The sequence below is a fragment of the Podarcis erhardii genome (assembly GCF_964252035.2).
Source record: "Podarcis erhardii genome assembly, chromosome: 11".
Taxonomy (NCBI): domain Eukaryota; kingdom Metazoa; phylum Chordata; class Lepidosauria; order Squamata; family Lacertidae; genus Podarcis; species Podarcis erhardii.
Window position 1 is genome coordinate 16,390,342 of NC_138501.1, and position 26,182 is coordinate 16,416,523.

A 26,182-nucleotide genomic window follows, 5' to 3' on the forward strand; every position below is an offset into this window, starting at 1 on the left:
GTGTTGAGGGCCTATTGTTTGCATTTTTCTGCTCTTTTTTTGTAACAGCTAATACCTACCACAATGAAACTTCCAGAACGACAGCCCGAGTTCTTCTTCTACTATTCACTCCTGGGCAATGATGTTACCAATGAACCATTCACTGATTTGATCAATCCAAACTTTGAGCCAGAAAGAGCATCTGTTAGAATACGCAGCAGCATTGAAGTTCTAAGAGCTTATTTTTTTGCTCACTCAAAGTTGAAGGTAAGCAGCCATTTCTGCTCTCTGGTAAACAAAGATTTAGCTGTTGCATCTTGTTTTGAAGTGTGTGACTCCTCTTCAGTCCAAATTGCTAAGAGACCATGAGGCTACCATAAGAATTTAGTGTGTTATGGCAGATCAAATTTAAGGACTGTTATACTTTTTTGATATGTTGTTAATTTTATTACTTATGAGCTGCACCTTCATAAAAATAGAAAAACAAGGCAGTGGGCAGCATAAGAACCTAATACTACAGTAGTATCCATATAAACTGCTTGGTAAAAAAATATGAACTGCTCAGTTTTTAGAGAATGTCTAAAAGAAAGCTTGCTAGACTTTCTTTTCTATGGACAAGGAGTTCTTCAGAGCTGCCACACTAAAACATGCTCCCTGGTAAAGGACAACCAAACCTCAGGGGCATGGCAGAGAGACACCAAAAGTACCCCTTAAAGTACATTGTACCCAAATTGTTTATGGCTCTGTAAATTAACACAAGAACCTTGAGCCTGCCCTGGTAGGAAATCGACAACCAATGCAGCTCTCTCAGCAAATTAGCATTGTTACCAGTAACCTGCCGCGTTCTGTCCTAGTTGCAGCTTCTGGACCAGATAGATATAGGGGCAGCCCATATAAAGCATGCTACATTAATCAACTCTTATGATTACCATTGCATGGATCACTGTGGTCAGGTTATCCTGGTCACAACAGATGTACCAGCCAAAGCTGGGAGAAGGTATTTCTAGCCCCAGATGTCAGTTGTGCCTCTAGTGACAAAGATGGATTAAGGAGCACCCTCAAGCTATGAAAATGCTCCACCTTGGCCTTTCCTTCTTCCTTCCCCCTTACAGCTTGTGAGCTTGTGAGTTGTGGCTTATCGTGTACTGAAACATGACCGCTTGGAGCCTCTTGCTATGTTTTGACCTGAAGAATACAGGGTTTCGGAGGATAAGGCAGTCTGGGAAGATTAGGCAGTCTGGATAACCTTCTAAAGAAGGCTGTTTGGCTTATTTTATTCCAGCATCCATTACAATCACATTATTTTTTTTAAAAGGACATAATGTTTCCATTTGGATGTCATTGGTTGGGTGTAAGTAATCATTTTTGTACTGAATGCTCATTATAGTCACTTTCATGATACCCTTTTGAAACATAGATCCATCTTTGCTGTGGGGACCAGTCTCTTGGAAGCACTGAAATACTTTTAACTGGGCTGTTGAAGAAAGGAAGCGTGGAAATCCTTCAACATCCAGTAGCAATTGAAGGAGCATACATTCTTGTCCCACCTAACAGAGCCCGGCAAAAGCTGCCACCCGTCCCTTTGGATATGGCTCCCACTGTTGGGGTATCAGTAGCTCTTCAAAAAGATAGCAGAGTTTCTCAGGTACAGCTCAATTGTTCTCCTTTTTATATGCTTTTAAAAATGCAAATAAAAATAGAAAATATTATTGCTGGTACGCATGCATGAAATGAAGTTATTGTTGTTATTATTTATTAAATTTCTATACTGCCCCTCATCCAAGGATCACATCTTTAAACTAGGCACTATTGTTTTGTTCAGCCTCAATTATCTTCAAAGGTTGAGTCTGAAAATGTGAAAAGAGCTTCATCTCCAGTGCGTGATCAAAAAAGGAGTCCTGAGCCTGGTTCTCAAAATGCGTTACCCCGGGTTAGCCATTCTCCTCCCATAAAAGATGATGCGACAGACAGTGAAGTGGAAAGTCTTCAGTATGACAAGAACCCAAAGGCACAGAAAAAAGGTAGGCAGCACATCAAAGCAAATGTTTATAAATTTACAGCTTTCATATCTACCACAAAATACTGTTTTCTTTATGATTGCATGGTAAACTGATGCAAGGAAATGGGTGATCATTCACTATGCAGTAATGCAACTTAAACTATTCTGAAGACTCCAGTAAAAGGGAGAGAGTTATCTGCGGTCCACCAGTGAACTGCGGGCGATGTAAGGTTTTAAATTTGTGAACATGATAAATGGTTTAGCTCTGCAGTTGAAGAACTGGGCAGATATTTGTATCCAAGCAAATTGCTTGGGTCTAAGCACTGCTCTGGGACGCGGGTGGTGCTGCGGTCTAAACCACTGAGCTTCTTGGGCTTGCCAATCAGAAGGTCAGCGGTTTGAATCTCCATGATGGCTATGAGCTCCTGTTGTTCAGTCCCAGCTCCTGCCAACCTAGCAGTTTGAAAGCACATCAAAGTGCAAGTAGATAAATAGGTACCACTCTGGCGGGAAGGTAAACAGCGTTTCTGTGCGCTGCTCTGGTTCGCCAGAAGCGGTTTAGTCATACTGGCCACCTGTCCCGGAAGCTGTACGCCGGCTCCCTCGGCCAATAAAGCGAGATGAGCGCCGCAACTCCGGAGTCGGTCACGATTGAACCTAGCACTACTCCCTTCCCTTGTGAACAGAATGCAGGAGCATAGCCTCCAGCTGGTGGCCACTTTGCAAGATACAGTGGTACCTCAGGTTACGTACGCTTCAGGTTACAGGCTCTGCTAACCCAGAAATAGTACCTCGGGTTAAGAACTTTGCTTCAAGATGAGAACAGAAATCGTGCTCCGGCGGCATGGCAGCAGCAGGAGGCCCCATTAGCTAAAGTGGTGCTTCAGGTTAAGAACAGTTTCAGGTTAAGTACGGACCTCCGGAACAAATTAAGAACTTAACCTGAGGTACCACTGTAGGGCCAAATGTGTGAAGGCTGCTTGAAATATGAACACCTATTTTTGGTATGCTATTTTTTGTTTGCCACGTCGACCAGCCTGCACCACGTGACTTACCTTCAAATTGTCATCAGCCGTGTTTGGCCACAGGCTATGATGCTGTACAGCTAGTTCAACATTTAGGTTTAGAAAGGGAAAAAAACTTAGTATGGGAAACAGCCATATTAGAAAAACCAACCAATAAACTGAAACTGACACATGGACAAATAGAAGAAGACTCCTTCATCCCGGTATGGCTCCCCTTTATCACATACACAGCCCAACAAGATGACAAGGATCCACCAACAGCATATGGATCAATATGGCTAACCTGATTCAGAAATACACACTCACTCCCCTCTCTCACAGAAAAACAATTCTCACTACAGCCAACCAAAGACAACCAACCACACCCTAAGCCACCCCCAACCTCTCTCACCACCAAGGAAATAAAACAAGTGAATAGTAAGAGAACCCATACAAGTAACGCTGACACAACCCTTCTCACACACTAAGTAGAATAATAGAAGTATAACCACCCGACCCCACCCAACTTCCCACTCCCCCTCTCCCCCTTTTTTTCTTTTTCTTTTCTTCTTCTTCCTAATTGTTTAAACCAATTCATAAACCAAGAACTTATACATTGACCACTAATAATGAAACACACGTTGTAGATATTTTCCCACATTTATTATGCTATTTTTGTGATATGCAAATGACATGGGAAAACTTGGTATACTTATTTGTATAATATTATTCTTGTTTATAAAACCCAATTAAAAAAGAAAGAAAACTAAATTTTGTCCAGAAAAAAATTCAAAAGCTTCTTACTTTCATTAGAACTTGTACAGCAGGGGCTCTCAAGTTTGGAATGTGTCAGCATCTATCTTAAAAGAAAATGCGCTGTCTGTTTTCTCTTCAGCCTCGAATGCCCGAGCACCCGCTTCTCAGACTCAGCAGGCTGGTACCTCTGAATCTACCACAGGTCAAAAAATTGCTGTTCCAGCAGCATCCCATCACTTCTGTTTCTCAATAGACTTAAGAACTCTCCATAATCTGGATACTGGCTTTCCCGTCAATTGTATGTTAAGGTAAAGCATGTGTTGCATAATTGTTTCACATCTCTTCATTGGGAGAACTTTAAATTACCGTATTTTTCGCTCCATAGGGCGTACCGGACCATAAGGCGCATCTAGTTTTTAGAGGGGGAAATCAAGAAAAAAAATCTTATTCCCCCCCCCCCAGTAGCATACAGGCTGCGCACAACCTCTCCCTGCTTGAGGGGTTGCACGCGGCTATGGCACAAGCCAAGACAGCGAACGGGATGGATCCCGCTCGCTGTTTTGGCTTCCTCTTTAGCTCCGTGCAACCTCACCCTGCTGGAGCGGTTGCCCGCGGCCATGGCACAAGCCAAGGCAGCGAGCGCCTCGCTGTGAAGCTAGAGGAGGAACAGAAGGAGACCCTTCTGTTCCTCCTCTGGCTTTGCAGGACAGGCGCCTCGCTGCGAAGCGAGAGGAGGAACAGAAGGAGTCCCTTCTGTTCCTCCTCCAGCTTCCAGGCAGGCGCATGGCTGAAGGGGCACTGCGCAGTTCTCCCTCTCTGCAAAGGAGAGGCACTGCGCAGAGAGGGAGAACTGTGCAGCGCCCCTTCAAGCAAAGCTGGAAGAGGATCAGAAGGAGACCCTTCTGTTCCTCCTCTGGCTTCGCAGGACAGGCGCCTCGCTCCCCGGGCTTCGGGCTGCAAGCTGCTATCCGCAAGCCTTCGGAGCCCGGCGGGAACTCCTGCTGCGCTCCAAAGGCTTGCGGATAGCTTCCTGGAGCCTGGAGAGCGAGAGGGGTCGGTGCGCACCGACCCCTCTCGCTCTCCAGGCTTCAGTGAAAACCTGCATTCGCTCCATAGGACGCGCACACATTTCCCCTTCATTTTTGGAGGGGGAAAGTGCTTCCTATAGAGCGAAAAATATGGTATTTTCCCATTGCTTTCTGGCCCATAACCAGTTACCGGTCCATGAGAGGATCTGGAAGTCTAGGTACACAGGGTCTCCATGATCACTTCTATGTGCCCTGTAAATATCAAACTTCTTGCTCATCACGAACTTGATCTAAAACTATGGGTAATTGCATCTTTCTTAGCAGAGTTTTATCCCTATAATTCTGAGGATAGGGCACAGGTACTGTACACTGTAAGAGGGCAATCTCTAACTATGTGCAGGTCTTGTAACTTCCATTCATGGATGAACATGTCTTGCCCGAATATTCCCTTTTCTTTAATCTACACATTTCTTTATAAACTCACAATGCTGTTGTGGCAACTTGTGGATTTTTAGCTATGTTTCTGGATGGAAGACCCTAGTATACATGCTAAGTTGGAAAGTGTCTACATTTTTAAAAAAGCTAGGGAAATACTGAAAGGAGTAACTTCATGGAAATTGGGCACAAGCGTATCACTTTTCGGCTGAGTAATTTTTGTTGTGTAACTGGCCCACTTGGCCTTCTGTTTTATGGAATGTGAAATGTCCATTGAATGAAACTTGGTATATGAAGTCCAGGAAGAATTCTATGTTTCAGCTCCCTAGTGGTGACCAAAAATGTAATCCTGGGGAACACCAGGGAAAATCTGCAGCAACATATTAAAATGCACACTGCTAGAAATATTCTTAACAATACCCAACTGCATCTTGTTACTGGGCGCAGGATCACTGTCACACTCTGCTCCCTTGCTTTAGAAAATAAAGGATGCAAGTCAGTCTTGCCTCTCCGGAACAATCGGAATCCAGTGTCCCTTCAAGATTTTGTTGGGCTCTAATGCCCACCATCCTCAACCAGCATGGCCAATAGTAAGAGGCAATAAGAGCGTATTGTTTGATAGAAACAATGGTGCGGCATTCACCTAAGTTTGATTCATAGAAGTCCCACGGAAATTAATGGACCTAACTTAAGTTCTCTTCATTAATTTCAATAGGTATACTCTGAATAAACTCAGTTGAATACCATGTTAAGACATGCCATTAAGTCATTAGTTAGCTTGAAGTTCATTTACTTAAAGGTCTTGAAGTCATAAGCTATTAGCACTGAATTTTTTCTAATATTAATTTTATTTATTTATTTATTTATCAATGGGACGTGGGTGGCACTGTGGTCTAAACCACTGAGCCTCTTGGGCTTGCCAGTCAGAAGGTCAGGGGGTCGAATCCCCACGATGGGGTGAGCTCCCGTTTCTCTGTCCCAGCTTCTGCCAACCTAGCAGTTCGAAAGCATGCCAGTGCAAGTAGGTAAATAGGTACCAATGCGGCGGGAAGGTAAACAGCGTTTCTGTGCACTCTGGCTTCCATCACAGTGTCCTGTTGCACCAGAAGTGGTTTAGTCCTGCTGGCCACATGACCCAGAAATCTGTCTGTGGACAAACGCCAGCTCCCTCGGCCTGAAAGCGAGATGAGCGCCGCAACCCCATAGTCGCCTTTGACTGGACTCAAGTGTCCATGGGTCTTTTACCTTTACCTTTTTACCTCCATAGGTACTCGTATCCGTTTTTTGGAAGCGCTGCACCCATTATGACAAACCCTCCCGTGGAAGTAAGGAAGAACATGGAAGTGTTTCTTCCCCAGTCATATTGTGCATTTGATTTTGCAACGATGCCCCATCAGCTGCAGGATACCTTCTTCAGGTATGTAACAAGGGTGCCATTTTAACAATTCTTGCATTGGCACATTTCTCTTTCCTTCACAACCATACTTACATTTTGAAGCTCAACATGACTTTGTATCTTCTCCCCATCCTCCCACTTTATCTAGATCTGCTCTGGAGGGGTTTGGGGAGCATTCCCCTTAGCACTACATTAAATACAACCCTATACATTTGTCTTCAGGATTGGTTATTAACCGTATTTTTCGCTCTATAGGACGCACCCAACCATAGGACGCACCTAGTTTTAGAGGGGGAGAACAAGAAAAAAATTCTCTCCCTCTCTACACAGCGCCCCTTCAGCGAAGCGGCAGGAGAAACAGAGCCCCTTCCATTTCTCCTCCTGCTTCGCAGAAGGGGCGCTGCGCAGAGAGGGAAAGCTGTGCAGTGCCTCTCCAGCGAAGCAAACCCAGGAGAGCAAGAGGGATCAGTGCGCACCGATCCCTCTTGCTCTCCAGGCTTCAGCGGGCTATCCCGCTGTGCTTCGGAGGCTTTGCGTTGCTTTTGCTGAAGCCATGGAGCCTGCACTCGCTCCATAAGATGCACACACATTTCCCCTTAATTTTCGGAGGGGGGAAATGCATCTTATAGAGCGAAAAATACGGTAGTTGAGGTGGCACGTTTTGTGTCAGGGAGGTGGTATGGTATTTGCTAATAAGTTCCATTTAAATATTTGTCCCTGCTTTGCTTTTTTCCAGCAGTGTGGGCATGATTCTATCATCTTCACAAAGGGCAGAATGCAGAGCCATGGCGCTCGCAGTGTGCGGTTTAGGTCTCATTTGCTTCCACATCCATAGGGGCAATGGACAGGGGAGAGTAGGTTGGTTTCTAGTAGTCCTAGCAACTGGGGGTATAGCCTGTATGCAAAGGGCAGGTAGGGACTCAAATTGCCGAATACCAGAGATCTGGGTGCATGCTTTGAAGAACCAGGTACTTGCCCAGCACAGTAGTGGGTGGCAGGTGACAAAGGGGGATATGGTTCTCTCTGTGTGTGTTGTTTTCTAAGTGATGGATTAGGTCCCGCAAAGCACATTTGGTCATCTAACCCTTCGTATGATTGCACTTTGCTCTCTGTGTGCAACTGGTAGGGACTGGAATCTGCCCTATATCCTTCATTGACTCAGTTCAAAACCTGGAGACCTATTCTAACCTGAATGTACTTCATAGCAACTCATTCAAACTGGTCGTATTCGGAAGAAATACTACTTGCTTGTGGAAGCTGTTGAATTTTAACTCCTAATGTGATGTGACACAGGTTTGGATGGGTTTCTACTGTTGTTAATGGCTAACCAGTAGGAATGGAGAAACCTTGAGACAACAACTTCACCCTAGTTCTTCCCTTGGATTGGGACCTATTTTCAGAAATGCAGGAAGTCAAAGTACCATATTTTTTGCTGTATAAGACTCACCTTTTCCCTCCTAAAAAGTAAGGGGAAATGTGTGTGCATCTTATGGAGCGAATACAGGCTGTGCAGCTATCCCAGAAGCCAGAACAGGAAGAGGGATTGCTGCTTTCACTGTGCAGCGATCCCTCTTGCTGTTCTGGCTTCTGAGATTCAGAATATTTTTTTTCTTGTTTTCCTCCTCCAAAAACTAGGTGCGTCTTGTGGTCTGGTGCGTCTTATAGAGCGAAAAATAAGGGTATATCGCTCAATTGTATATTTCTAGGATGGAAAATTACTGTGATGGGTGTGAAATGTTCTTGCAAAATTGAGCATCCTTGAACTCCTTCAAGTGGTTGTACTATTTTGCCACAGGGTGGCATTGATGTCTGCCAGTGCATCTACGCCAACATCACAAAAGATGTAAAATAAATGCATCTCTTCTACCCATCCCAGCCTACGGCAACTGAGGAAAAACCATCTATGAGAACAAAATACAAACTCCAGTATGCTATGTATATTTTTTCTCTCTGTATTTCAGGATACCATTGCTGGTGGAGCTGTGGCATAAAGATAAAACAGCCAAAGACTTACTGCTGGGAGTTGCAAGACTCCAGCTTTCAAATATTTTGGCCATGGAAAAAGCCCGCTTTCTAGGTGCCAGTGGGGAACAGTGCTGGCGCCAGACCTTCAGTGAAACAATCCCTATTACAGCAGCACAAGGGTACAATGAGCTTTGAAAAATGAGGTTCCTCTGTTATAGCTGGTTCTGTTTAACACTCCTATAGGCCTTTTTGATTTTATTTGATTTATTTTTGCATTTAGTAAAACTCTTAATACTTATTTTTGAAGAGCTTGCATAACTCTTAATTTTGGGGGACAAAAGGGATCAGTGGAACAATAGTGTGGGAGACCACATCACTTCCATTCTCTAGTGATGCTGCAGAGCTTCTGAAAGAATACACTCAGTTGAACTTGAAAAGTGATACCAATTTGTACTAGTAGAAGTGTACACAAAAGATTCCAAATGCGCCTTTCTTTAGCAGTCATGGAAGCATTGTCTGCTGACTTGGTAAAGATTTGATTACAATGTGGAGCCTGGAATTTTTAATTTATGTAACTTTCTAATGGTGAATATATATTTAATTTCAAAATATACGTTTGCACAATCAAACTTTCCGGTATATTATGTAGAAGATTCTTTCTGAAAAGCATGAGTGTACCCAAACTTAGTAGCCACTAGATGGCAGCCCTCCAAACCTAATTGACTTTTGATGTCAAACTCAACTCACTGATGTGAAAGTGACTGTACTCCTTTGTTTATTTCCTGTAACTGGATAAGTTTACCCAGCTTTTCAGTGTATTTGCATAGAAAACTATTTAAACTTTACTAAAAATGGATAAAAGGAAGTTTGAGAAACAAATGTAAACTGTAGAATTATTGCTCTTCGCAACTTGGGTTTCATGTTTTTGTTTATTCAGTGATACTTTTTGACGATTTAGTAATAATAATAATAATAATTATTATTATAATTATTTATTATTTATACCCCACCCATCTGGCTGGGCCTCCCCAGCCACTCTGGGCGGCTTCCATAGAAACCAAAAATACAGTAAAATATCACACGTTAAAAACTTCCCTGAACAGGGCTGCCTTAAGATGTCTTCTGAATGTCAGGTAGTTGTTTATCGCTTTGACATCTGCTGGAAGGGCGTTCCACAGGGCGGGCGCCACTACCGAGAAGGCCCTCTGCCTGGTTCCCTGTAGCTTTGCTTCTTGCAATGAGGGAATCGCCAGAAGGCGCTCGGCGCTGGACCTCAGCGTCCGGGCAGAATGATGGGGGTGGAGACACTCCTTCAGGTATACTGGGCCAAGGCCGTTTAGGGCTTTAAAGGTCAGCACCAACACTTTGAATTGTGCTCGGAAACGTAACAAGACAATCATCTGAAAAGAGTTTGGAACATTTATTTTGTGGACAGTTGACCTTAATGTGTTACCTTTCAGTCCACACTTGCCAGGTTGTGATTGTGCATATTAAAGTAAGACACTTGTAGCAGCAAATATTTAATTCTGAGCTTTGAAACAAAACTGTTTGCAGATATGTAGAAAAATAAGCATTGAGTCAAACCTGATAGCCAGCGCCACAACACAAGTGATTAGGAGGAACAAGGAGAGAAAATTTAGGCAGACCAGAGACTAGCTGGTAACCAGTATCTAAGAATCATAATGTCAGGCTCCAGCCTCTTTATTCATGAATAGGAATAAATGCTCTGTACTTCTCTAATAGAGCAGCTATTCCTTTTTCAACTCTCTGTGTTCCGTATTCCTAAAAGAATTGGCGTCATGTCTGGGTCTGTCAGTCAATCAGACAATTTATTGTGTATAGCCAAAGGCCTTTACAATGAACATGTTTTGATCAGTCGTCTGACAGTCAGGATTGTTTGACTTCTTTATATAAAACTTGTTTAGCTCCTGAGACCTTTTTGGGGAGGAAAGAGAGGAAAGACTGCTGTAGAAATAAGTGCACTTTTCTCATGCTTGTTCCATTGTAAACAAATGACAGTAGAGAGCAAGATTAATTTCGAATGAGAGAAGAAATGAAATGTTCCTGTTCTTCTTTATAGGACAAGCAACAGGATAGCTGAGCTTTCATACACGGTGACTCTAGAAGATTATGGGCTTGTGAAAATGCATGAAGTTGTGGTGTCCGATTCTTCTCAGGTAAACAGAAATGCACCCTTTCTTGTTTGGAAAGACACAACTCCATTCAAGGTTATCTAATAGCATTTCCATGTTTAGGGTTTAGGTGCCAATGAGCCACCGCTGGTTCCTTCATCTCAGCCACGTAATGTTCCTGAAATCCAGCCGGAAACAAGAGAAACTCTAGAGTACAAAGCAGCACTTGAATTGGAAATGTGGAAGGAACTACAAGAAGACCTTTTTGAAAACCAGGTTTCTTTATACACTTTTTTTTTAGCCGGAACTACAGGTCCACTCTTAACAAAAGGCGAATGTGACAGATCTTAAACCTAGGTTGCAGTTCAGGTGGATACAAGCGTGGGAAAGAGATTTTTATATTGGAATCAGCCCTTTAGCTGATCGTACGACAGCATTGTACACTTGGCAGATTCATAATGTTCAATTACATTTTTAGGCGTGTCTCACAGGGTAATCACCCCAGTCTCACATTGTGTCTGGACAAAAAGTCAGTTTGGTATATCTTCAAGATGTGCCCAGGACATTGGCAGCAGCCTAAAAGTGATCTGCGTTTTGGACAGATGATTTATATTCAAGAGGAATCTTACCTATTTACAGTCTTGAGCCCAAAGGTTCGTCCTTGCTGATACAGGAACACTTTTGGGCTGCTGCCCCATCCTTCAGTCATTATAATATATCAGTCATGAGACTATACCACCTTTGGATTTTACAGAGCACCTTGGAAGAGTGGGGGAGAGAGAGAAGTCCAAATATTGGCAATATTGAACTAAGAGGAGGAGTGATTTTATTCACTGGGGTCTTGCAATGTACTGGCATGTTCACTTTCTGTGGGCACAGCCTGGAAAGTGCCCAGGGTAGCTCAGTTTCTAGAGCATGAAACTCTTAATCTCAGGGTCGAGGGTTTGAGCCCCACATTGGGCAAAATATTCCTGCATTGTAGGGGGTTGGACTAGATGGGTCCTTTCCAACTCTACAATTCTATGATTCTATTCTACTTTTAAAATTTCATTCCACTTCAGTTGCTTTCCCCCACTCCCATCTCTCCTGCTTCAGTTGAATTCAAGTGGAAGCTTGCCTCTCTTTCCAATCACTTTTAAGGCTTTCTACTTCCATTATGTTTTGTAACACACGGTTCTGCTATTATTAGCCTATGAGTTACTGTAGCATTTTATGACTGCTTAAATAAATTTGCAAATGTGGTGTAAAGTTCTCCATTTTACTTCTGGTTATGGTAGCTTTAGACATAATTCAGCTTTACATGGCTATGCATAACTATTGCCTCTTACCAGCTACCATTTAAAAATTAACAGACCTGTAATCAATTTTTAGGGATGCGGGTAGCTCTGTGGGTTAAACCACAGAGCCTAGGACTTGCCGATCAGAAGGTAGGCGGTTTGAATCCCGTTGTGAGCTCCCATTGCTCTGTCTCAGCTCCTGCTGACCTAGCAGTTTGAAAGCACATCAAAGTGCAAGTAGATAAATAGGTACCGCTCTGGCGGGAAGGTAAACGGTGTTTCCGTGCACTGCTCTGGTTTTCCAGAAGCGGTTTAGTCATGCTGGCCACATGACCCGGAAGTTGTACGCCGGCTCCCTCATCCAATAAAGCGAGATGAGCGCCGCAAGCCCAGAGTCAGCCACGACTGGACCTAATGTTCAGGGGTCCGTTTACCTTTACCTAATCAATTTTCAGGACTGATAATGGGAGCTGTCTGTGTATTTGATCTGGAATTCCCCCCTGATGTCCTGAATACTTAATTTGCACGCCGTGTTGGGTTTCTTGAGGAAAGACTTCCACAATAGTTCTGACTGAATTATGCAAATTGTATGGTTTTCGAAGGAAGACATTTTGAAATTGCCTTTGTTTTCCACAGCTGAAGAAGAAGGAGCTGGCTCATATGCAGGCTGTTGCAGAGGAGTGGAGAAAAAGGGACAGAGAGAGGGAAGCATTGGTGAAGAAAAAAGTGAGACCCTTTCCCCTTTGAAATGCTTCACAGCATAATGAAATGAACTGTCATGATAGCTGGCAGTGGTAAAGGGTGATGTATTTCATTAGCTGCCAGAAGAAGACCTAGACACACAGCCCATAAAACCTACACAAAAATACTTTTGGTAACACACCTTAGAGATACCCTGGAATTGTTTACGAATTAAGCTGCAATATATTTCCTTTTGGTTGAGTTAAAATAAAGATATGTAATACTGCTAGTCTAGCAGAGCAATCCTGCACTGTAATATGCCCCACTGAGTTTTACTCTCAGGTAAATGTGTATAGGATTGCGGCCTAAGTCTTGTTGAAGTCTATTAGCAGTGCAGGCTCTGATGCATAATATTTTGAAATCCACCGTGTGCCTAAAAGTCAAGTTGTCACTTGTTTTGTGGGATTTCAAGCTCATTTTAAATCCAGTTTCTTTTGCAAGGATATAGTGTCATCCAAGAACAAATACCATATTTCAGTATAGAAATAATTATTACTATTATTTTAACTGTATACATTCTAGGTTGCAGAATATACAGTTTTGGAAGAAAAACTTCAAAAAACATTGACTGACTTAGAGAAGCGTGAAAAGCAACTTGTTGGTGCTGAAACCGAGGTAAACATATGCAGCGCAATGTTATATCTTGTACTGTGCACGTACAGAAACCATTTCTGTACGTTTCTGAGCACAATTCAGTGTTGTTGCTGACCTTTAAAGCCCTAAACGGCCTTGGCCCAGTATATCTGAAGGAGCGTCTCCACCCCCATTGTTCAGCCCGGACACTGAGGTCCAGTGCTGAGGGCCTTCTGGCGGTTTCCTCACTGCGAGAAACCAAGTTTCAGGGAACCAGGCAGAGGGCCTTCTCGGTAGTGGCACCCGCCCTGTGGAACACCCTCCCACCAGATGTCAAAGAGAACAACTACCAGACTTTTAGAAGACATCTGAAGGCAGCCCTCTTTAGGGAAGCTTTTAATGTTTGATGCATTACTGTATTTTAATATTTTGTTGGAAGCCGGCCAGAGTGGCAGGGGAAGCCCAGCCAGATGGGCAGGGTATTATTATTATTATTATTATTATTATTATTATTATTATTATTATTATTAAAAACTCAAAAGAACCGTTCCAGTTCATCTTAGACTTGTGCTCGGATTGGAATTTTTGCATGCTATGGAACGTAGCTTTTTCTGGTGCATAGTTTTGGGGCTTTTGTGTGCATGTTTTAGTTCATTGGCAGGTTGGTGTGGATGGGGAAGGAAAGAGGAGCATAATTTTTTATATGTGGGAATACCTAAAAATAAGCAAGGTGCATCTTGTAGCCGTCAAGTATTCCTGTACTTAAAGCTGCAAAGCCATCAGATTGGGCAGAGAAATTGCTGCTACATAGCTAGGAGCAGGGCCGGATTTAGGTTTGATGAGGCCCTAAGCTACTGAAGGTAATGGGGCCCTTTATACGTCCAGCTGTCCTTTGTCAACAACAAATTACCACTGTTTTTTTTGTGTTGAATATATGCTATATGGTAATTTATGGACCTAATAGGTATCTAATGCCATTTTATTTCTGTTTTATCTTATATTTTGGAAATGTACATCCAGATGGTTTTTCCCTTTAAAAAAATTTTGGGCCCCCAAGAGAGTGGGAGCCCTAAGCTATAGCTTGTTTAGCTTATACATAAATCCAGCACTGGCTAGGAGCCATGGTTTTTTGCCCTCGTAACTCCATGGATGTTGTGGAACACACTCCACACAGCTAGGCTAAGTTTATAAAGTATTGTTATATTATTATTATTATTATTATTATTATTATTATTATTATTTTATTTTATTTTAAAAGTTGGTCAAAGAAATGCATGAGTGACTCGTGAGAGTAATGTCAATCGAGCGTGCTTTCTAAATGAGGCAGCTCAGGTTTACATCTGGACAACCACTGGTGCTGAAATCTCTCTCTCTCTCTCTCTCTCTCTCTCTCTCTCTCTGTGTGTGTGTGTGTGTGTGCTTTAAATTTTAAGCTCCAAAGAGCAAAGAAGGAGCTCCAAGCAGAGCATGAACGAAACCGCCAGGAGCTTCAAGATGCAATGCGGCGAGTCAAAGAAGAATGCATGCATCAGGTGGAGCTGGAAAAATCTAGGTTCAGGCAGTTGGAAGAGGACAAGATCCGCTTGCAACAACAAGTGAGTGGAACTTAACTTTTCCAAGTTAGATACAACCAGTGCTTTCCCCCCCCAAAAAAATGCTTAGGGGTACTCTTATTGTGACTCAAGAAAATCACCATTTTATAGTTCAAATCGGGGAAAATAAATACGGTAAATAGACAAAAGTACAAAGATTCAGGAAATGTTCAGGGGGGGGGGAAGCACTGGATATATTGATCGAAAGGGTATTGTATTGTAACTGTATTGTAACTTTTGAATAAATGTGTTTTGAAAAAAGTTAATCACTGCCAATTAATGAGATTAGGTTGGTGGTGCTTCCTGAGGGCACCCCTCTCTCTTTAATGCTAAGGACCAAACTATGTGCGCAGTGTATTCTTGATGCTTCTAAAATGTTCATTGACAGATTTGTGCGAATCTTCTCAGGACCAAAGGCCCTCCCATTTTTTAGAAGGGCGTTTTTGAGTTTGATCCACTGTTTATTGAGTTTCCTTCAAGAAATCCAAGCGTCTTGGATATCCTCCATATCTTTTATTTTCTCCATCTCTCTTGCTATGTTGCTAAGGAAGAATTTACTCATCACAACCTTAGCTTTATAAATAATTTGCCTGAACAAAATACTTATTTTTTTCTCATTTATGTGTTGACTTCTTTGACTTGTCTAAGTGGTTAATAATTTCCTAAAAATCAGTTAAGAATAAGAAAAATGTTCATTCACTGCATTATTGGTAGTACTGTGCAAGAAACAGGAGGAAACTGCATAAAATCAGTTTCTCAGAAAGGCCTGTTGGAATGAAACAAAAAAATCTCAAGTGCCCTTCTAAATCTCTAAGAGAAATCTAGCAGATTTCCCAAGGAGGAATGGTGGCTGCCATCACAAAGAAGTTTTTCTTCTTCTTTTTAATATTTGCTGTGCATCTCTCTCTCTCTCTCTCTCTGTGTGTGTGTGTGTGTGTGTGTAAAAACTATAAAGCAATGTAATATTTGGGGAACCATTTCTTAATCTTTGCCAATCTATTTGTGTGGTAGTAGTGCTCCTTTTGTGATGCTCTTTGGAGAACCAGTTGAAGACGAGTATTCTACAGTGGTACCTCAGGTTAAGTACTTAATTCGTTCTGGAGGTCCGTATTTAACCTGAAACTGTTCTTAACCTGAAGCACCACTTTAGCTAATGGGGCCTCCTGCTGTTGCCGCGCCGCCGGAGCCCGATTTCTGTTCTCATCCTGAAGTAAAGTTCTTAACCCGAGGTACTATTTCTGGGTTAGCGGAGTCTGTAACCTGAAGTGTATGTAACTTGAAGCGTATGTAACCTGAGGTACCACTGTATTGGGCAAAATGTTCCTTCCAGCTCTTTGTTGTGTTATCATCTAGGCATAAACTCATTCAACTTCTGTTTCTTCCTCTTCTTCTTCTTCTTCTTCTTCTTCTTCTTCTTCTTCTACCAGCTTTATGACTGGGAAAACAAGTATAAAACTCTGGAGAAAGAGTTTCAGCAATACAAGGAACAGCAAAGTAGCAAGCCAGAAATCCGGCTGCAATCCGAAATAAGTATTCTAACTTTAGAAAAGGTATGTCTATAATTTTATCTGAAGGCTCAGAAAGAATAGCAGCATTTTACAACAGATTAAATGTAGACAGCATGAACAAGAAAAACAACAACATAGAATAAACTCCAAATTTAACCCAGCCACAAAATTTGCATTATAAATATAAACAAAACAAAAGAATCCTTCTGGAAGATGCTGTAGCTTTTAAGAGCTTGCCAGGGATAGGAGTTTCACATTCCTTTACAGTTCATCTGTGGCAGTATTTTCCAGATTTCATGGTTACTGATAACTCAAGCAGAGTACACCTAAAATGAGTTTTTGATCCAGGATAAATTGTAATAAATATTCTTAGACCATTGGTTATCGAGGTACTACCACTGTTGCGTAGGGGGGGGGAAACGGTAAGCCAAGTTAAGTGTTTGCAAAATGTTCTTAATTCACGGCAGACACCTGTCATTAGATGGACATGAACTCTAGAGACCCTTCTTGTATCAGTAGCTTTATTTAGACTCTTCTTACTTTTGATAGCTTGAGCTTGTTATTTATAAATGTTGCATGTTTGACAGCACTGCGAATGTATGTAGTTTTCAAAATTCTAATCTATGCCTTTGACTTGGAAGAGGTAACATATATCCAGTTTATGGAGAAAAGATTGGGGGATTTTCTTGATAAGCAGATCTTTATCTCTTTTGGGGTGTGGGATTGGCAAGGGTTAGGAAAGGACTCTTAATAATAATTTTATTATTTATACTCCACCCATCTAGCTGGGTTGCCCCAGCCAGTCTTGTGAAAGAATGCAGATTTTAAGCTACTGTCTCAAATTCCCAGGCAATAGCTTCAGACATCATTTTATTTCCCCAGATCTGGTTCCCACAAACATCAGTTTGGACAGTCATATATATTCAATGCATGTATAAGATGCTGCCTTTTTAAATAATAATAATAATAATAATAATAATAATAATAATAATACTTTTTATTTATACCCCGCCCTCCCCAGTCAAGGCCGGGCTCAGGGTGGCTAACAAGCAATAATAAAAACAAATTGAATGAATACAACTTAAAATCAAGATTAAAATACAACATTAAAATATTGAAACATTAAAATATTAAAATGCAGCCTCATCACAGGAGGAGAAGGGAAAAACAAGGGGGAGGGAATCAAATTGGCTCCAAGCCAAAGGCCAGGCGGAAAGAAATCAGATCCTGCAGGGCCCTGGTCTCATAAGACAGAGCGTTCCACCAGGCCAGAGCCAGTGTTGAAAAGGCCCTGGCTCTGGTTGAAGCTAGTCTAACGTCTTTAGGGCCACTAGGGTGTTGCTATTTATGGACCATAAGGTCCTCCGTGGGGCATACTGGGAGAGGCAGTCCCGTAGGTACGAGGGACCTACAGGATTTAAAAAAAAAACCTTCGGGATTTTTTAAAAAACCTGTGTTACGATGTGATAGAACAACAACCAAAGAAATGAGGACTCTTTGTTCACTAGCCATTAACCATTAGGATGTCCATACATATGCCCTTGCTTACTCACTCACTAACAGGGTTAGTGAAACTGTGCCATTGTAGCCAAAGGTCAGAGACCATGGGAGTTGTAGTCCAGTAACTTCTGATGAGCCACAGTTCCTCACTCCTGCATCTAGAACAGCTGTTTTTGGACTACAACTCCCATCATCTCTAGCTAGCAAGATCAGTGGTCAGGGATGATGGGAATTATAGTCCAAAAACAGCTGGAGACCCAAGTTTGGAAATCACTGATCTAGAAGCAGGTTCTACTTTTTCTTGAGCCTCTGTACAGAACTTGCAGCTTTGGACATTGAATTCTAAGCAGGGACATGGAGTTGGCCTGAATATTACTCCTCAAGTCATACTTCCAGATCCTACAGGATTCAGTAGCCCCCAACAGAATAGTTTTATTTTTCCTAGCTGAAGTAGAAGCAGTTTACAAGTCCTCCTGGCCTGGCAATGCGTAAGAAGCCCAGTGAAAGGGGAAACATTTTCTGCTGCTTTTGAGGGAGCGTGAGTTATTTAATGCAGAGACATGATCTTTCAAGCTGAAGACTTAAAAGGTGCAATCTAACCAAACTAAGAGGCGCACATTAGCTAGAATTTCAAGGATCAGGCATGCCAAGTCTTGCATCATCAATTAAGCTGAAATATGAACAGCGAGTGATTTTTATATAAAAATGAATGCTATCTTTGAGTCCTTTGAAGATGTTTAAAAATGGTTTACATGAACTGTTTAGATGAACTGTCTCAGACTGCAGACTAATCCAGTTTTGCTTTGTTGGATAATAAAAATAAGGCTAATGCTTAAACGAGGATATTCTTGTGCGCCGCAGTATTTACATCAAATTGTGTTACCGCTTTAGAAGTTACATGCTATACTAAACTATTTTTGTAATACAAGTTTTGTATATTCAATTGCATAAAGATTATTCCTACGGTTATAGTGTGTGTTGATAGAGCTCTGCTCTTTATTAGGGGGACCTTGAAAGGAAGTTGGAATCGGCAACAAAGGCAAAACTACACTACAAGCAGCAATGGGCGCGAGCGCTGAAGGAACTGGCAAGGCTTAAACAGGTGTGTAACATATAAGATAAATCACTGGTGGGGAACCTAAAGCCCAGGGCCAGAATGTGGCCCTCCAATCTTCTCTGACCCTTGAAATTCTCATGAGAACAAGAAGAGGAAGTTGCTTCTATATACAGTGGTACCTCGGGTTAAGTACTTAATTTGTTCTGGAGGTCTGTTCTTAACCTGAAACTGTGCTTAACCTGAGGTACCACTTTAGCTAATGGGGCCTCCTGCTGCTGCCGCACCGCCGGAGCACAATTTCTGTTCTCATCTTGAAGCAAAGTACTTAATCCGAGGTACTATTTCTGGGTTAGCGGAGTCTGTAACCTGAAGCGTATGTAACCTGAAGCGTATGTAACCCGAGGTACCACTGTACATTAGTGAAGCCAAATCTGCCTTGCTGCGGTGTGCCTACTTAGGAGAACTAACTGGAGAGATTAGTGTTTATCAAGGATGCTTGTAAAGATCTTTCATCGTCTGAGAGAAAAACAATAGCTGTCTCACAAAAACCAGAGAGGATACTATGGAATTTACACACTTGGAAAATTGTGGCCTAGATGTGCATTTTGCCTGGAGAAAGTAGTTTCTCTAGAGTACGAAGTACATCACAAACATTGCCACGTTCATTGCTCAACAACATTGCTCAATGACATCAGTATTTCCACACTGTATATTTTAATTTGAGATTAAGAGGTAATGAGTTGGGCCAGTTCACGGTCTCCTAAATCAAAGTCCAGGGAGCCAGAATTGGCATTCATTGATGCTGCATCTTAATTGGTGATTTCCCTACAAATCCCTGCATTATTTGAAGCACCCGCAGCCTGCCTTCAGATATGGACCCGGTTCTCTGGATCACGGTCAGAGGCTGTGTTACTGTTTTTGATGTTCTAGGATTGGCTATAAGCAGGAGTGGGCAACCTTTTTGGTTCATGGGCCAAATTTGACAGGTGGGCGGGGGCTGTCTACCTGTCAGTCACCTGACTTCAGAAATGATTTGGGAGGCTGCTTTGAAGTCCCAAAGTTGGGATTTCAAAGCACATAGCAGGCAACAAAAAAAGTCAACCTTTGAAATGAAGTGTTGTTGTCATTGTTTAAATTAGCACCTTGCTGCTTGCTATGTGCTTTGGAAGTTCAGTCAAACTGAGCAGGTTTGGTTGCTCTCCCACACACCCGGACCAAGCAGGATTGCCCTCCTTTTGCTGATGTGAGGTGAGAGAAGTCTTGCTTAGTGCTGGGTTTGAGTATGTGAGAGGTTTGCTTGCAGGTAGCTTTCGCATGCACCTGGACCAAGCCGCGTCCCCCTTCTTGGGGAATGGGCAATCCTGCTTAGCACTGGATTTCTGCTTTATCAATGCTTCAAACAGCTGGTTGTCAGGCACTTTGGAAGCCACGCAAGGGGGCTTTAGCGAAGCCCTGTCCTTTTGACCTAGCACCGCCCTGATTCATACGACATCTGGAGTAGAGTGGGCAGGTGTCATTTGCCCAAACCATCCTCATATGCCAAATGAGAAAGCCTAGCAGCCCAAGACTGACCCATGGACTGAAGTTTCCCCACCCCTGTTTCCTGAAAATAAAATAAAAAAGCTTTCCTGAAAAACGCGATGAGGCCATTTCCAAAAGTTAACAAATGCCTGAATGAAAACTTAGATTATACTTCTCAGTGCTTTCCCCCTTTGAAATAAGACTGTTAAAGCTTGTTTAGAACACGTCAAACATTTAACCTTCCTTTGTGCATCTGTGCTAAAGCTAAACTGAAACCCTTTTAAATGAACTGGTCGAAAGAATCCTCCATTGTGTTTTGACTATAAAATTACAAATTTAGAGGCCTTGAGGAATGTTAAGTCTGCTTAAGTTCTGATGATTTGTGTTATTTTTTGTTTAAGTTGGATTAATACCATGTTAATTTCACATTGGTTCTGGTGAATAGCTATGGGGTTGTAATTTGTGCCAGAAACTTGTCACACCAGAGCTCTCTGGAGAACTATACAAAACATTTATGTTGTGAGAATTAGACGCAAAAAGCCGTATCTTGGATTGTTAATAAATGTTAATGACAAAACCCAGCTGGCAAGCCTTTGGAAAGGCGATCAAATGCTTTGTGGCCATTGCCAGAGAAGTGTTTAAACAGATTTCCATTAATCAAAAATAGAAAGTATAGTCAAGCTGTGAATTATAGAATCATGTAAAGCATTCAAGTATTTAGCATAATGCCCCTTTATTCCATGCAATCTTAGTTTAAATATTAGCCCTCTCTGTTCCTTTTACTCAGAGCAGGTAATAGTGCTCTTTCAATGCAAAAACTAAAATATAAAATATAGAAATGCACAACTACAATCCGTATACTCTGAAGTTAGCTATTAAAACACAATATAGTATCAGTGTGTTGTTTCTGGAATCACCTAGTGATTAATAAAAATGGTGGTCAACTAAATATGCGGTGGAGAAAAGCTTTTCTTCTTTTTTGTGGTGATGGGAAAAACTCATACACTGTGCTACGTAAGAGCTGTAAGACTGAAGATGATGAGGATCTCAAAATATCTGGGGACAAAAATATTGCCCCGATATTTTTTGTGCTAACACAAAGCGGATTTCCCTATGCTGTGCTCCTAATCTCGCTGTTCCCAGATCTTCTCCAGAGTGTTAGAAGAACCCACAGAACAGATTTAGGGGAATACAGAGGAGGACAGGGAGAGGATGTTGCAATGCACAAGGATAAATCCTTATGCTAACAGAACATTCACCTTGGTGCTATGTTGAATATAACCCATGCTTCCCATGGTCCTAGGTTTGGAGAAAAGAAAGCACAGCCAGTAAGAGAACTCTTACACATGGAGAGAGGAGTCTCATGGCAAGAAGATCTGTTTGTTGTTGCCATTCTCTTCCCTCTGATCAGAGACATAGCGCTTTCTAAGCATGTCCTCCCTTAATACTTAATCCCTGACAGTTGCATAGAAGTAATGCAGCTGCTCTATTCTGCATTAAACCCATAGCCGGGGAATGGATGGGAGCTGGCCATAGGGCACTGGAATGCAGGATATTCTGACCCATATGTGAAAGTTACCTACGACAGGGATAAAATAGGAAGGCAGGCTGGTGGTTGCTTCTTTCAGACCCCCGTTGCCCAAGTTCTAATACCTTAGCCAAAAGACTGTGGCTCTTAAAGGGCCAGCTCCTTGGGCTGCAGACAAGCATTCTGCCTTTTCTTGGCCTCTTGCCTGGCACATTCCCTGTGCCATTGGGCAAGTGTAAAGGTAAAGGGACGTCTGACCATTAGGTCCAGTCGTGGCCGACTCTTGGGTTGCAGCGCTCATCTTGCTTTATTGGCTGAGGGAGCCGGCGTACAGCTTCCAGGTCATGTGGCCAGCATGACTAAGCCGCTTCTGGCGAACCAGAGCAGCACACAGAAACGCCATTTACCTTCCCGCTGGAGCGGTACCTATTTATCTACGTACACTTTGAGGTGCTTTCGCACTGCTAGGTTGGCAGGAGCAGGGACCGAGCAACGGGAGCTCACCCCGTTACGGGGATTCAAACCGCCGACCTTCTGATCGGCAAGTCCTAGGCTCTGTGGTTTAACCCACAGTGCCACCCATGTCATTGGGCAAGTGTAGTAGCCCACAAAGCAGCTGATTCCTCAGAGAAGGGCTAAGAAGATGGGGCCTGTGAGGGTCCTCTAAGCCACCAGTCTTGACCTCTTCAGGCTCTAAGCCACCAGTCTTGACCTCTTCTCAGAAACACCACCATTAGGAGCATGGTCTGATTCTCCAGGCAGTTAAGCAGTCTCAGACAGCTAACTCCTGCACTAAACCAGAAGCTGGGACACAGGTAATGTGAGATTGGGTGGCTTCAGGAAGTACTTTCCTAGAGAACTGGGCTTCAAGGAAGGGTGTGATAGGGGTTTTTTTGGGGGGGGGGTTTAGGCATGGAAAGCTTATCAAAACTTTTGAAAACCTATTTGCGTAATCCTACCACTTCAGTGTGAAACACATGAATTGTTGATTAATACCCTATTCTGACTCTCTATCTATATCTTTATTTCCCCCCCAAAAAACCCGTTTCCAAAAGCAATAGATTTCTCATCCGCCACCTGCCATCAATTTCTATCATATTTTAAAGTACCAAAACTGTATTGGTACGATCTGCCTAATGGCAGTAAGATAAAATGTGCCATGAAATAGGCACACATGATTCACTCTTGCTTCAACTGGGAATAAAAGTTGAATGATGGCCTCTTACCATAATATAAAACTATTTCCTTCCATGTAGAAATTAAGATTATTTCCTTCCACAAGTGTTTCACATTTGTCAGATTGCACCTACATCATTGTAGGGGGACCTGTGGCCCTCCAGATGCTGTTGGATGTGAGGGATGTCTGGTCTAGAGCACCACAGGTTTCCACTCCCCATCCCACCCCCCAATGACCTACATGCATGTTGCTGCACAGAAGTGTCTTCCATTGAGGAATTGTATAATATGTGAGGTGGTAAAAGGTAAAGGTAAAGGGACCCCTGACCATTAGGTTCAGTCGTAGCCGACTCTGGGGTTGCAGCACTCCTCTTGCTTTACTGGCCAAAGGAGCTGGCATACAGCTTTTGTGTCATGTGGCCAGCATGACTAAGCCGCTTCTAGCGAACCAGAGCAGTGCACGGAAACACGGTTTACCTTCCCGCTGGAGCGGTACCTTTTAATCTACTTGCACTTGACGTGCTTTCAAACTGCTAGGTTGGCAGGAGCAGGGACCGTGCAACAGGAGCTCACCCCGTTGTGGGGATTCAAACCGCTGACCTTCTGATCGGCAAGTCCTAGGCTCAGTGGTTTAACCCACAGCGCCACCTATGTGAGGTGGACACACTTGCAAAAACTTAAGCCAAATAATCACTTTGTTAGTTGCTAAGGCGCCACCAGACTCATTGCTTTCTTTGCTGCAACAGACTAATGAAACTGTAATGTACATCCTTAGATGAGCACCAAAGTCCACTGCTATTTTGTGCCCTAGGCAAACTCTTGAGTCGTTTCCCCCTCTTCACTCTGCACATTCTCAGAGGAAGTGTGTTTTCTGTTTGCCCCACTTCCTCCAGGAGCTGAGGGCTACCTCAAATTAAGACAGGGTGGGGGAGATCCAGGCAGGAGACACCCTGTGGCACCTCTATGACACGTCCTCTGAAAGACCCCCACCTTGTTTTCCTGCAGCCTCCAAGCACCCTAAAATTTTTGCCTCCATAGGCAGCTGTGCAGTTCCCCTAGTGATAAGACTGGCTTTGCCAAAGTCTGCCTAAAGTCAAAACTTTATGAAGGAATTTCAGAAGTCGAAAAAGAGGAAATACATATTTTGATATACCGATTTATATTTTAGCTTGAATTTTTGACAATAAGATTACCAGCGCTTGTAAATCTGAGAAGTCCAAAATTGGAGAACTGTAGCAATGTTGCAATGCAGTTGTAACTAGAAAGAATGTTGCAATTCAGCTTTTGGTGATTACAAAGGGATCTGTCTGGATTTCGAATGTTTCTGTAAAAACTCAAAAGTATGTGCATTTGAGATAAGTGGTTATTAGAGAGTTTAAGTCTTACCATTTTTGTACTCTGTGTGGATTTGTTCGCAGCAAAACTAGTGCATTTGTTTTAAACAAACACAGACTTTATTGGCTGACACTGGCTCTATCTTGTCCAGCCTCCTGCTTATCCTCTCAAGGTAATTAATGTGATTAATTTACAAGTAATTTAGCCAAGGAGAGGATGTAAATCTTTGCTTTAAAAAACAGTTAGAAGTCCGAGCCTCGGTTAAAAACTGTGTCTTGAAACCATCCAGACCCTCCTACTGAGTTGTCAGCTCTGGGTTATTTTCAGAAAACTGGAGTTGAGTTCCTTTGCTTCAGTCGTACGTTTTTTCCCACAGACTTGCTTGGTATGTACAAGTGGGAGAGTGAATTGTAGCCGCTATTTAGCCATTGTTTAGTCTAGTGTGTGTATGTCTACATCTTCCCTCTGGATTTATAAGCTGCTATGACAAAATAAAGATTGTTCTCCTTTGATTGAGGAGCCTCTTAGCTATAGCACCTGGCAGAATGCAAGGGTTATTTTGTAGATTGATTTAAACAAAATTAGCGATTTACTAATTTTTTAATATTGGTGATTTACTAATTTTTTTTACTTTTGTTGCTGTTGTAGAACTTGGAGGCCAAGAGTTTAGACAGTATTGATTTGTTTATTGGGAGTAGCATAGAATCATGGATTTGTAGAGTTAGAAGGGAACCCTGTCTGGTCCAATGCCATGCCCTGAAGAAATCACAGTTAAAAAACAACAACCTGATAGATGGCCATTCAAACTCTGCTTAAAAACATCCAATGAAGGAGACTCCATCAGCTTCAAAGGTAGTCCATTCCACTGTTGAACAGCTCTCACCATGTTCATACGGAGTCTCCTTGTAATTTGACGTTAAGGATTACAAAGTTCCCTTTCTATGTTAAGTATTTTTTGTCAGTGGCTGCTATTGGGAAATAATTCCTTGCCCTCTGAGATTTTCTTCTGCGCTGGACATGAGAGAGTTGTGACCAACAACTCCAGTATCTTGGTTGTGCCTTCCTCCTGGGAAATGCAGACACAGAACTCAACTTCTTCGCATGCCAACAGCTCTTCCCATTCTTCAGAACTGCTATAAAATGACAAGAGTAGTTTTTAGCTTTTGCATCTGAAAATAGGAGAAAAGATCATAAATTTCAGCTCTTCATGAGGTGGATATTAGTAAGGAAAACGATTGTCAATGAAGGATTTTATGTGCCTCTCCAAAGAATCTAGATAAGTATACTTAGACTATATAGGTGTTTGGTTTGTGAACAGCAGTGTACCCTTGCTATTCAGTTATAACAGACTCCAGAGAACCTAGAGCAGTAGATAAATATTTCCTATCAATATGTGGTTAACATAATCAAGGTAATTACTTACTAATGGGATCATTGAAATTGCTCTCAAGGGGTCATTAGACACACACTCTCTGTGCTGGGACTGTATGGAAGTAAACTATTACAACCCATTTTTTGTACTTCTGTAGCTCTAAATATAGTATGAGGTTGCTGAAGGATGACTTGATTATTGTAGTTGTCTAGACTTGTGAAATCCAAGCTGCTTGAAGCTTAAGTGATCTGAGGATTAATTCAATAATACATTGCAGGTGATGTCAGGATGCCCCTGTTTACTGCTTT

At 42.3% G+C, this 26,182-nt stretch overlaps 1 protein-coding gene across 1 annotated transcript in view; it reads left to right on the top strand.

Annotated features, from left to right (window-relative positions):
* CEP120 (centrosomal protein 120) overlaps window positions 1-26,182 on the top strand; it is a 40,261-nt gene that overhangs the window by 8,527 nt on the left and 5,552 nt on the right. Inside the window, exons 6-18 of the mRNA XM_081880380.1 lie at window positions 49-246; window positions 1,397-1,624; window positions 1,802-2,000; window positions 3,878-4,046; window positions 6,469-6,618; window positions 8,559-8,741; window positions 10,643-10,739; window positions 10,818-10,970; window positions 12,608-12,697; window positions 13,235-13,327; window positions 14,719-14,880; window positions 16,305-16,427; window positions 18,889-18,987. Of these exons, the coding sequence (XP_081736506.1) occupies window positions 49-246; window positions 1,397-1,624; window positions 1,802-2,000; window positions 3,878-4,046; window positions 6,469-6,618; window positions 8,559-8,741; window positions 10,643-10,739; window positions 10,818-10,970; window positions 12,608-12,697; window positions 13,235-13,327; window positions 14,719-14,880; window positions 16,305-16,427; window positions 18,889-18,987 (1,944 nt within the window). The remainder of the gene's footprint in view (window positions 1-48; window positions 247-1,396; window positions 1,625-1,801; window positions 2,001-3,877; window positions 4,047-6,468; window positions 6,619-8,558; window positions 8,742-10,642; window positions 10,740-10,817; window positions 10,971-12,607; window positions 12,698-13,234; window positions 13,328-14,718; window positions 14,881-16,304; window positions 16,428-18,888; window positions 18,988-26,182) is intronic.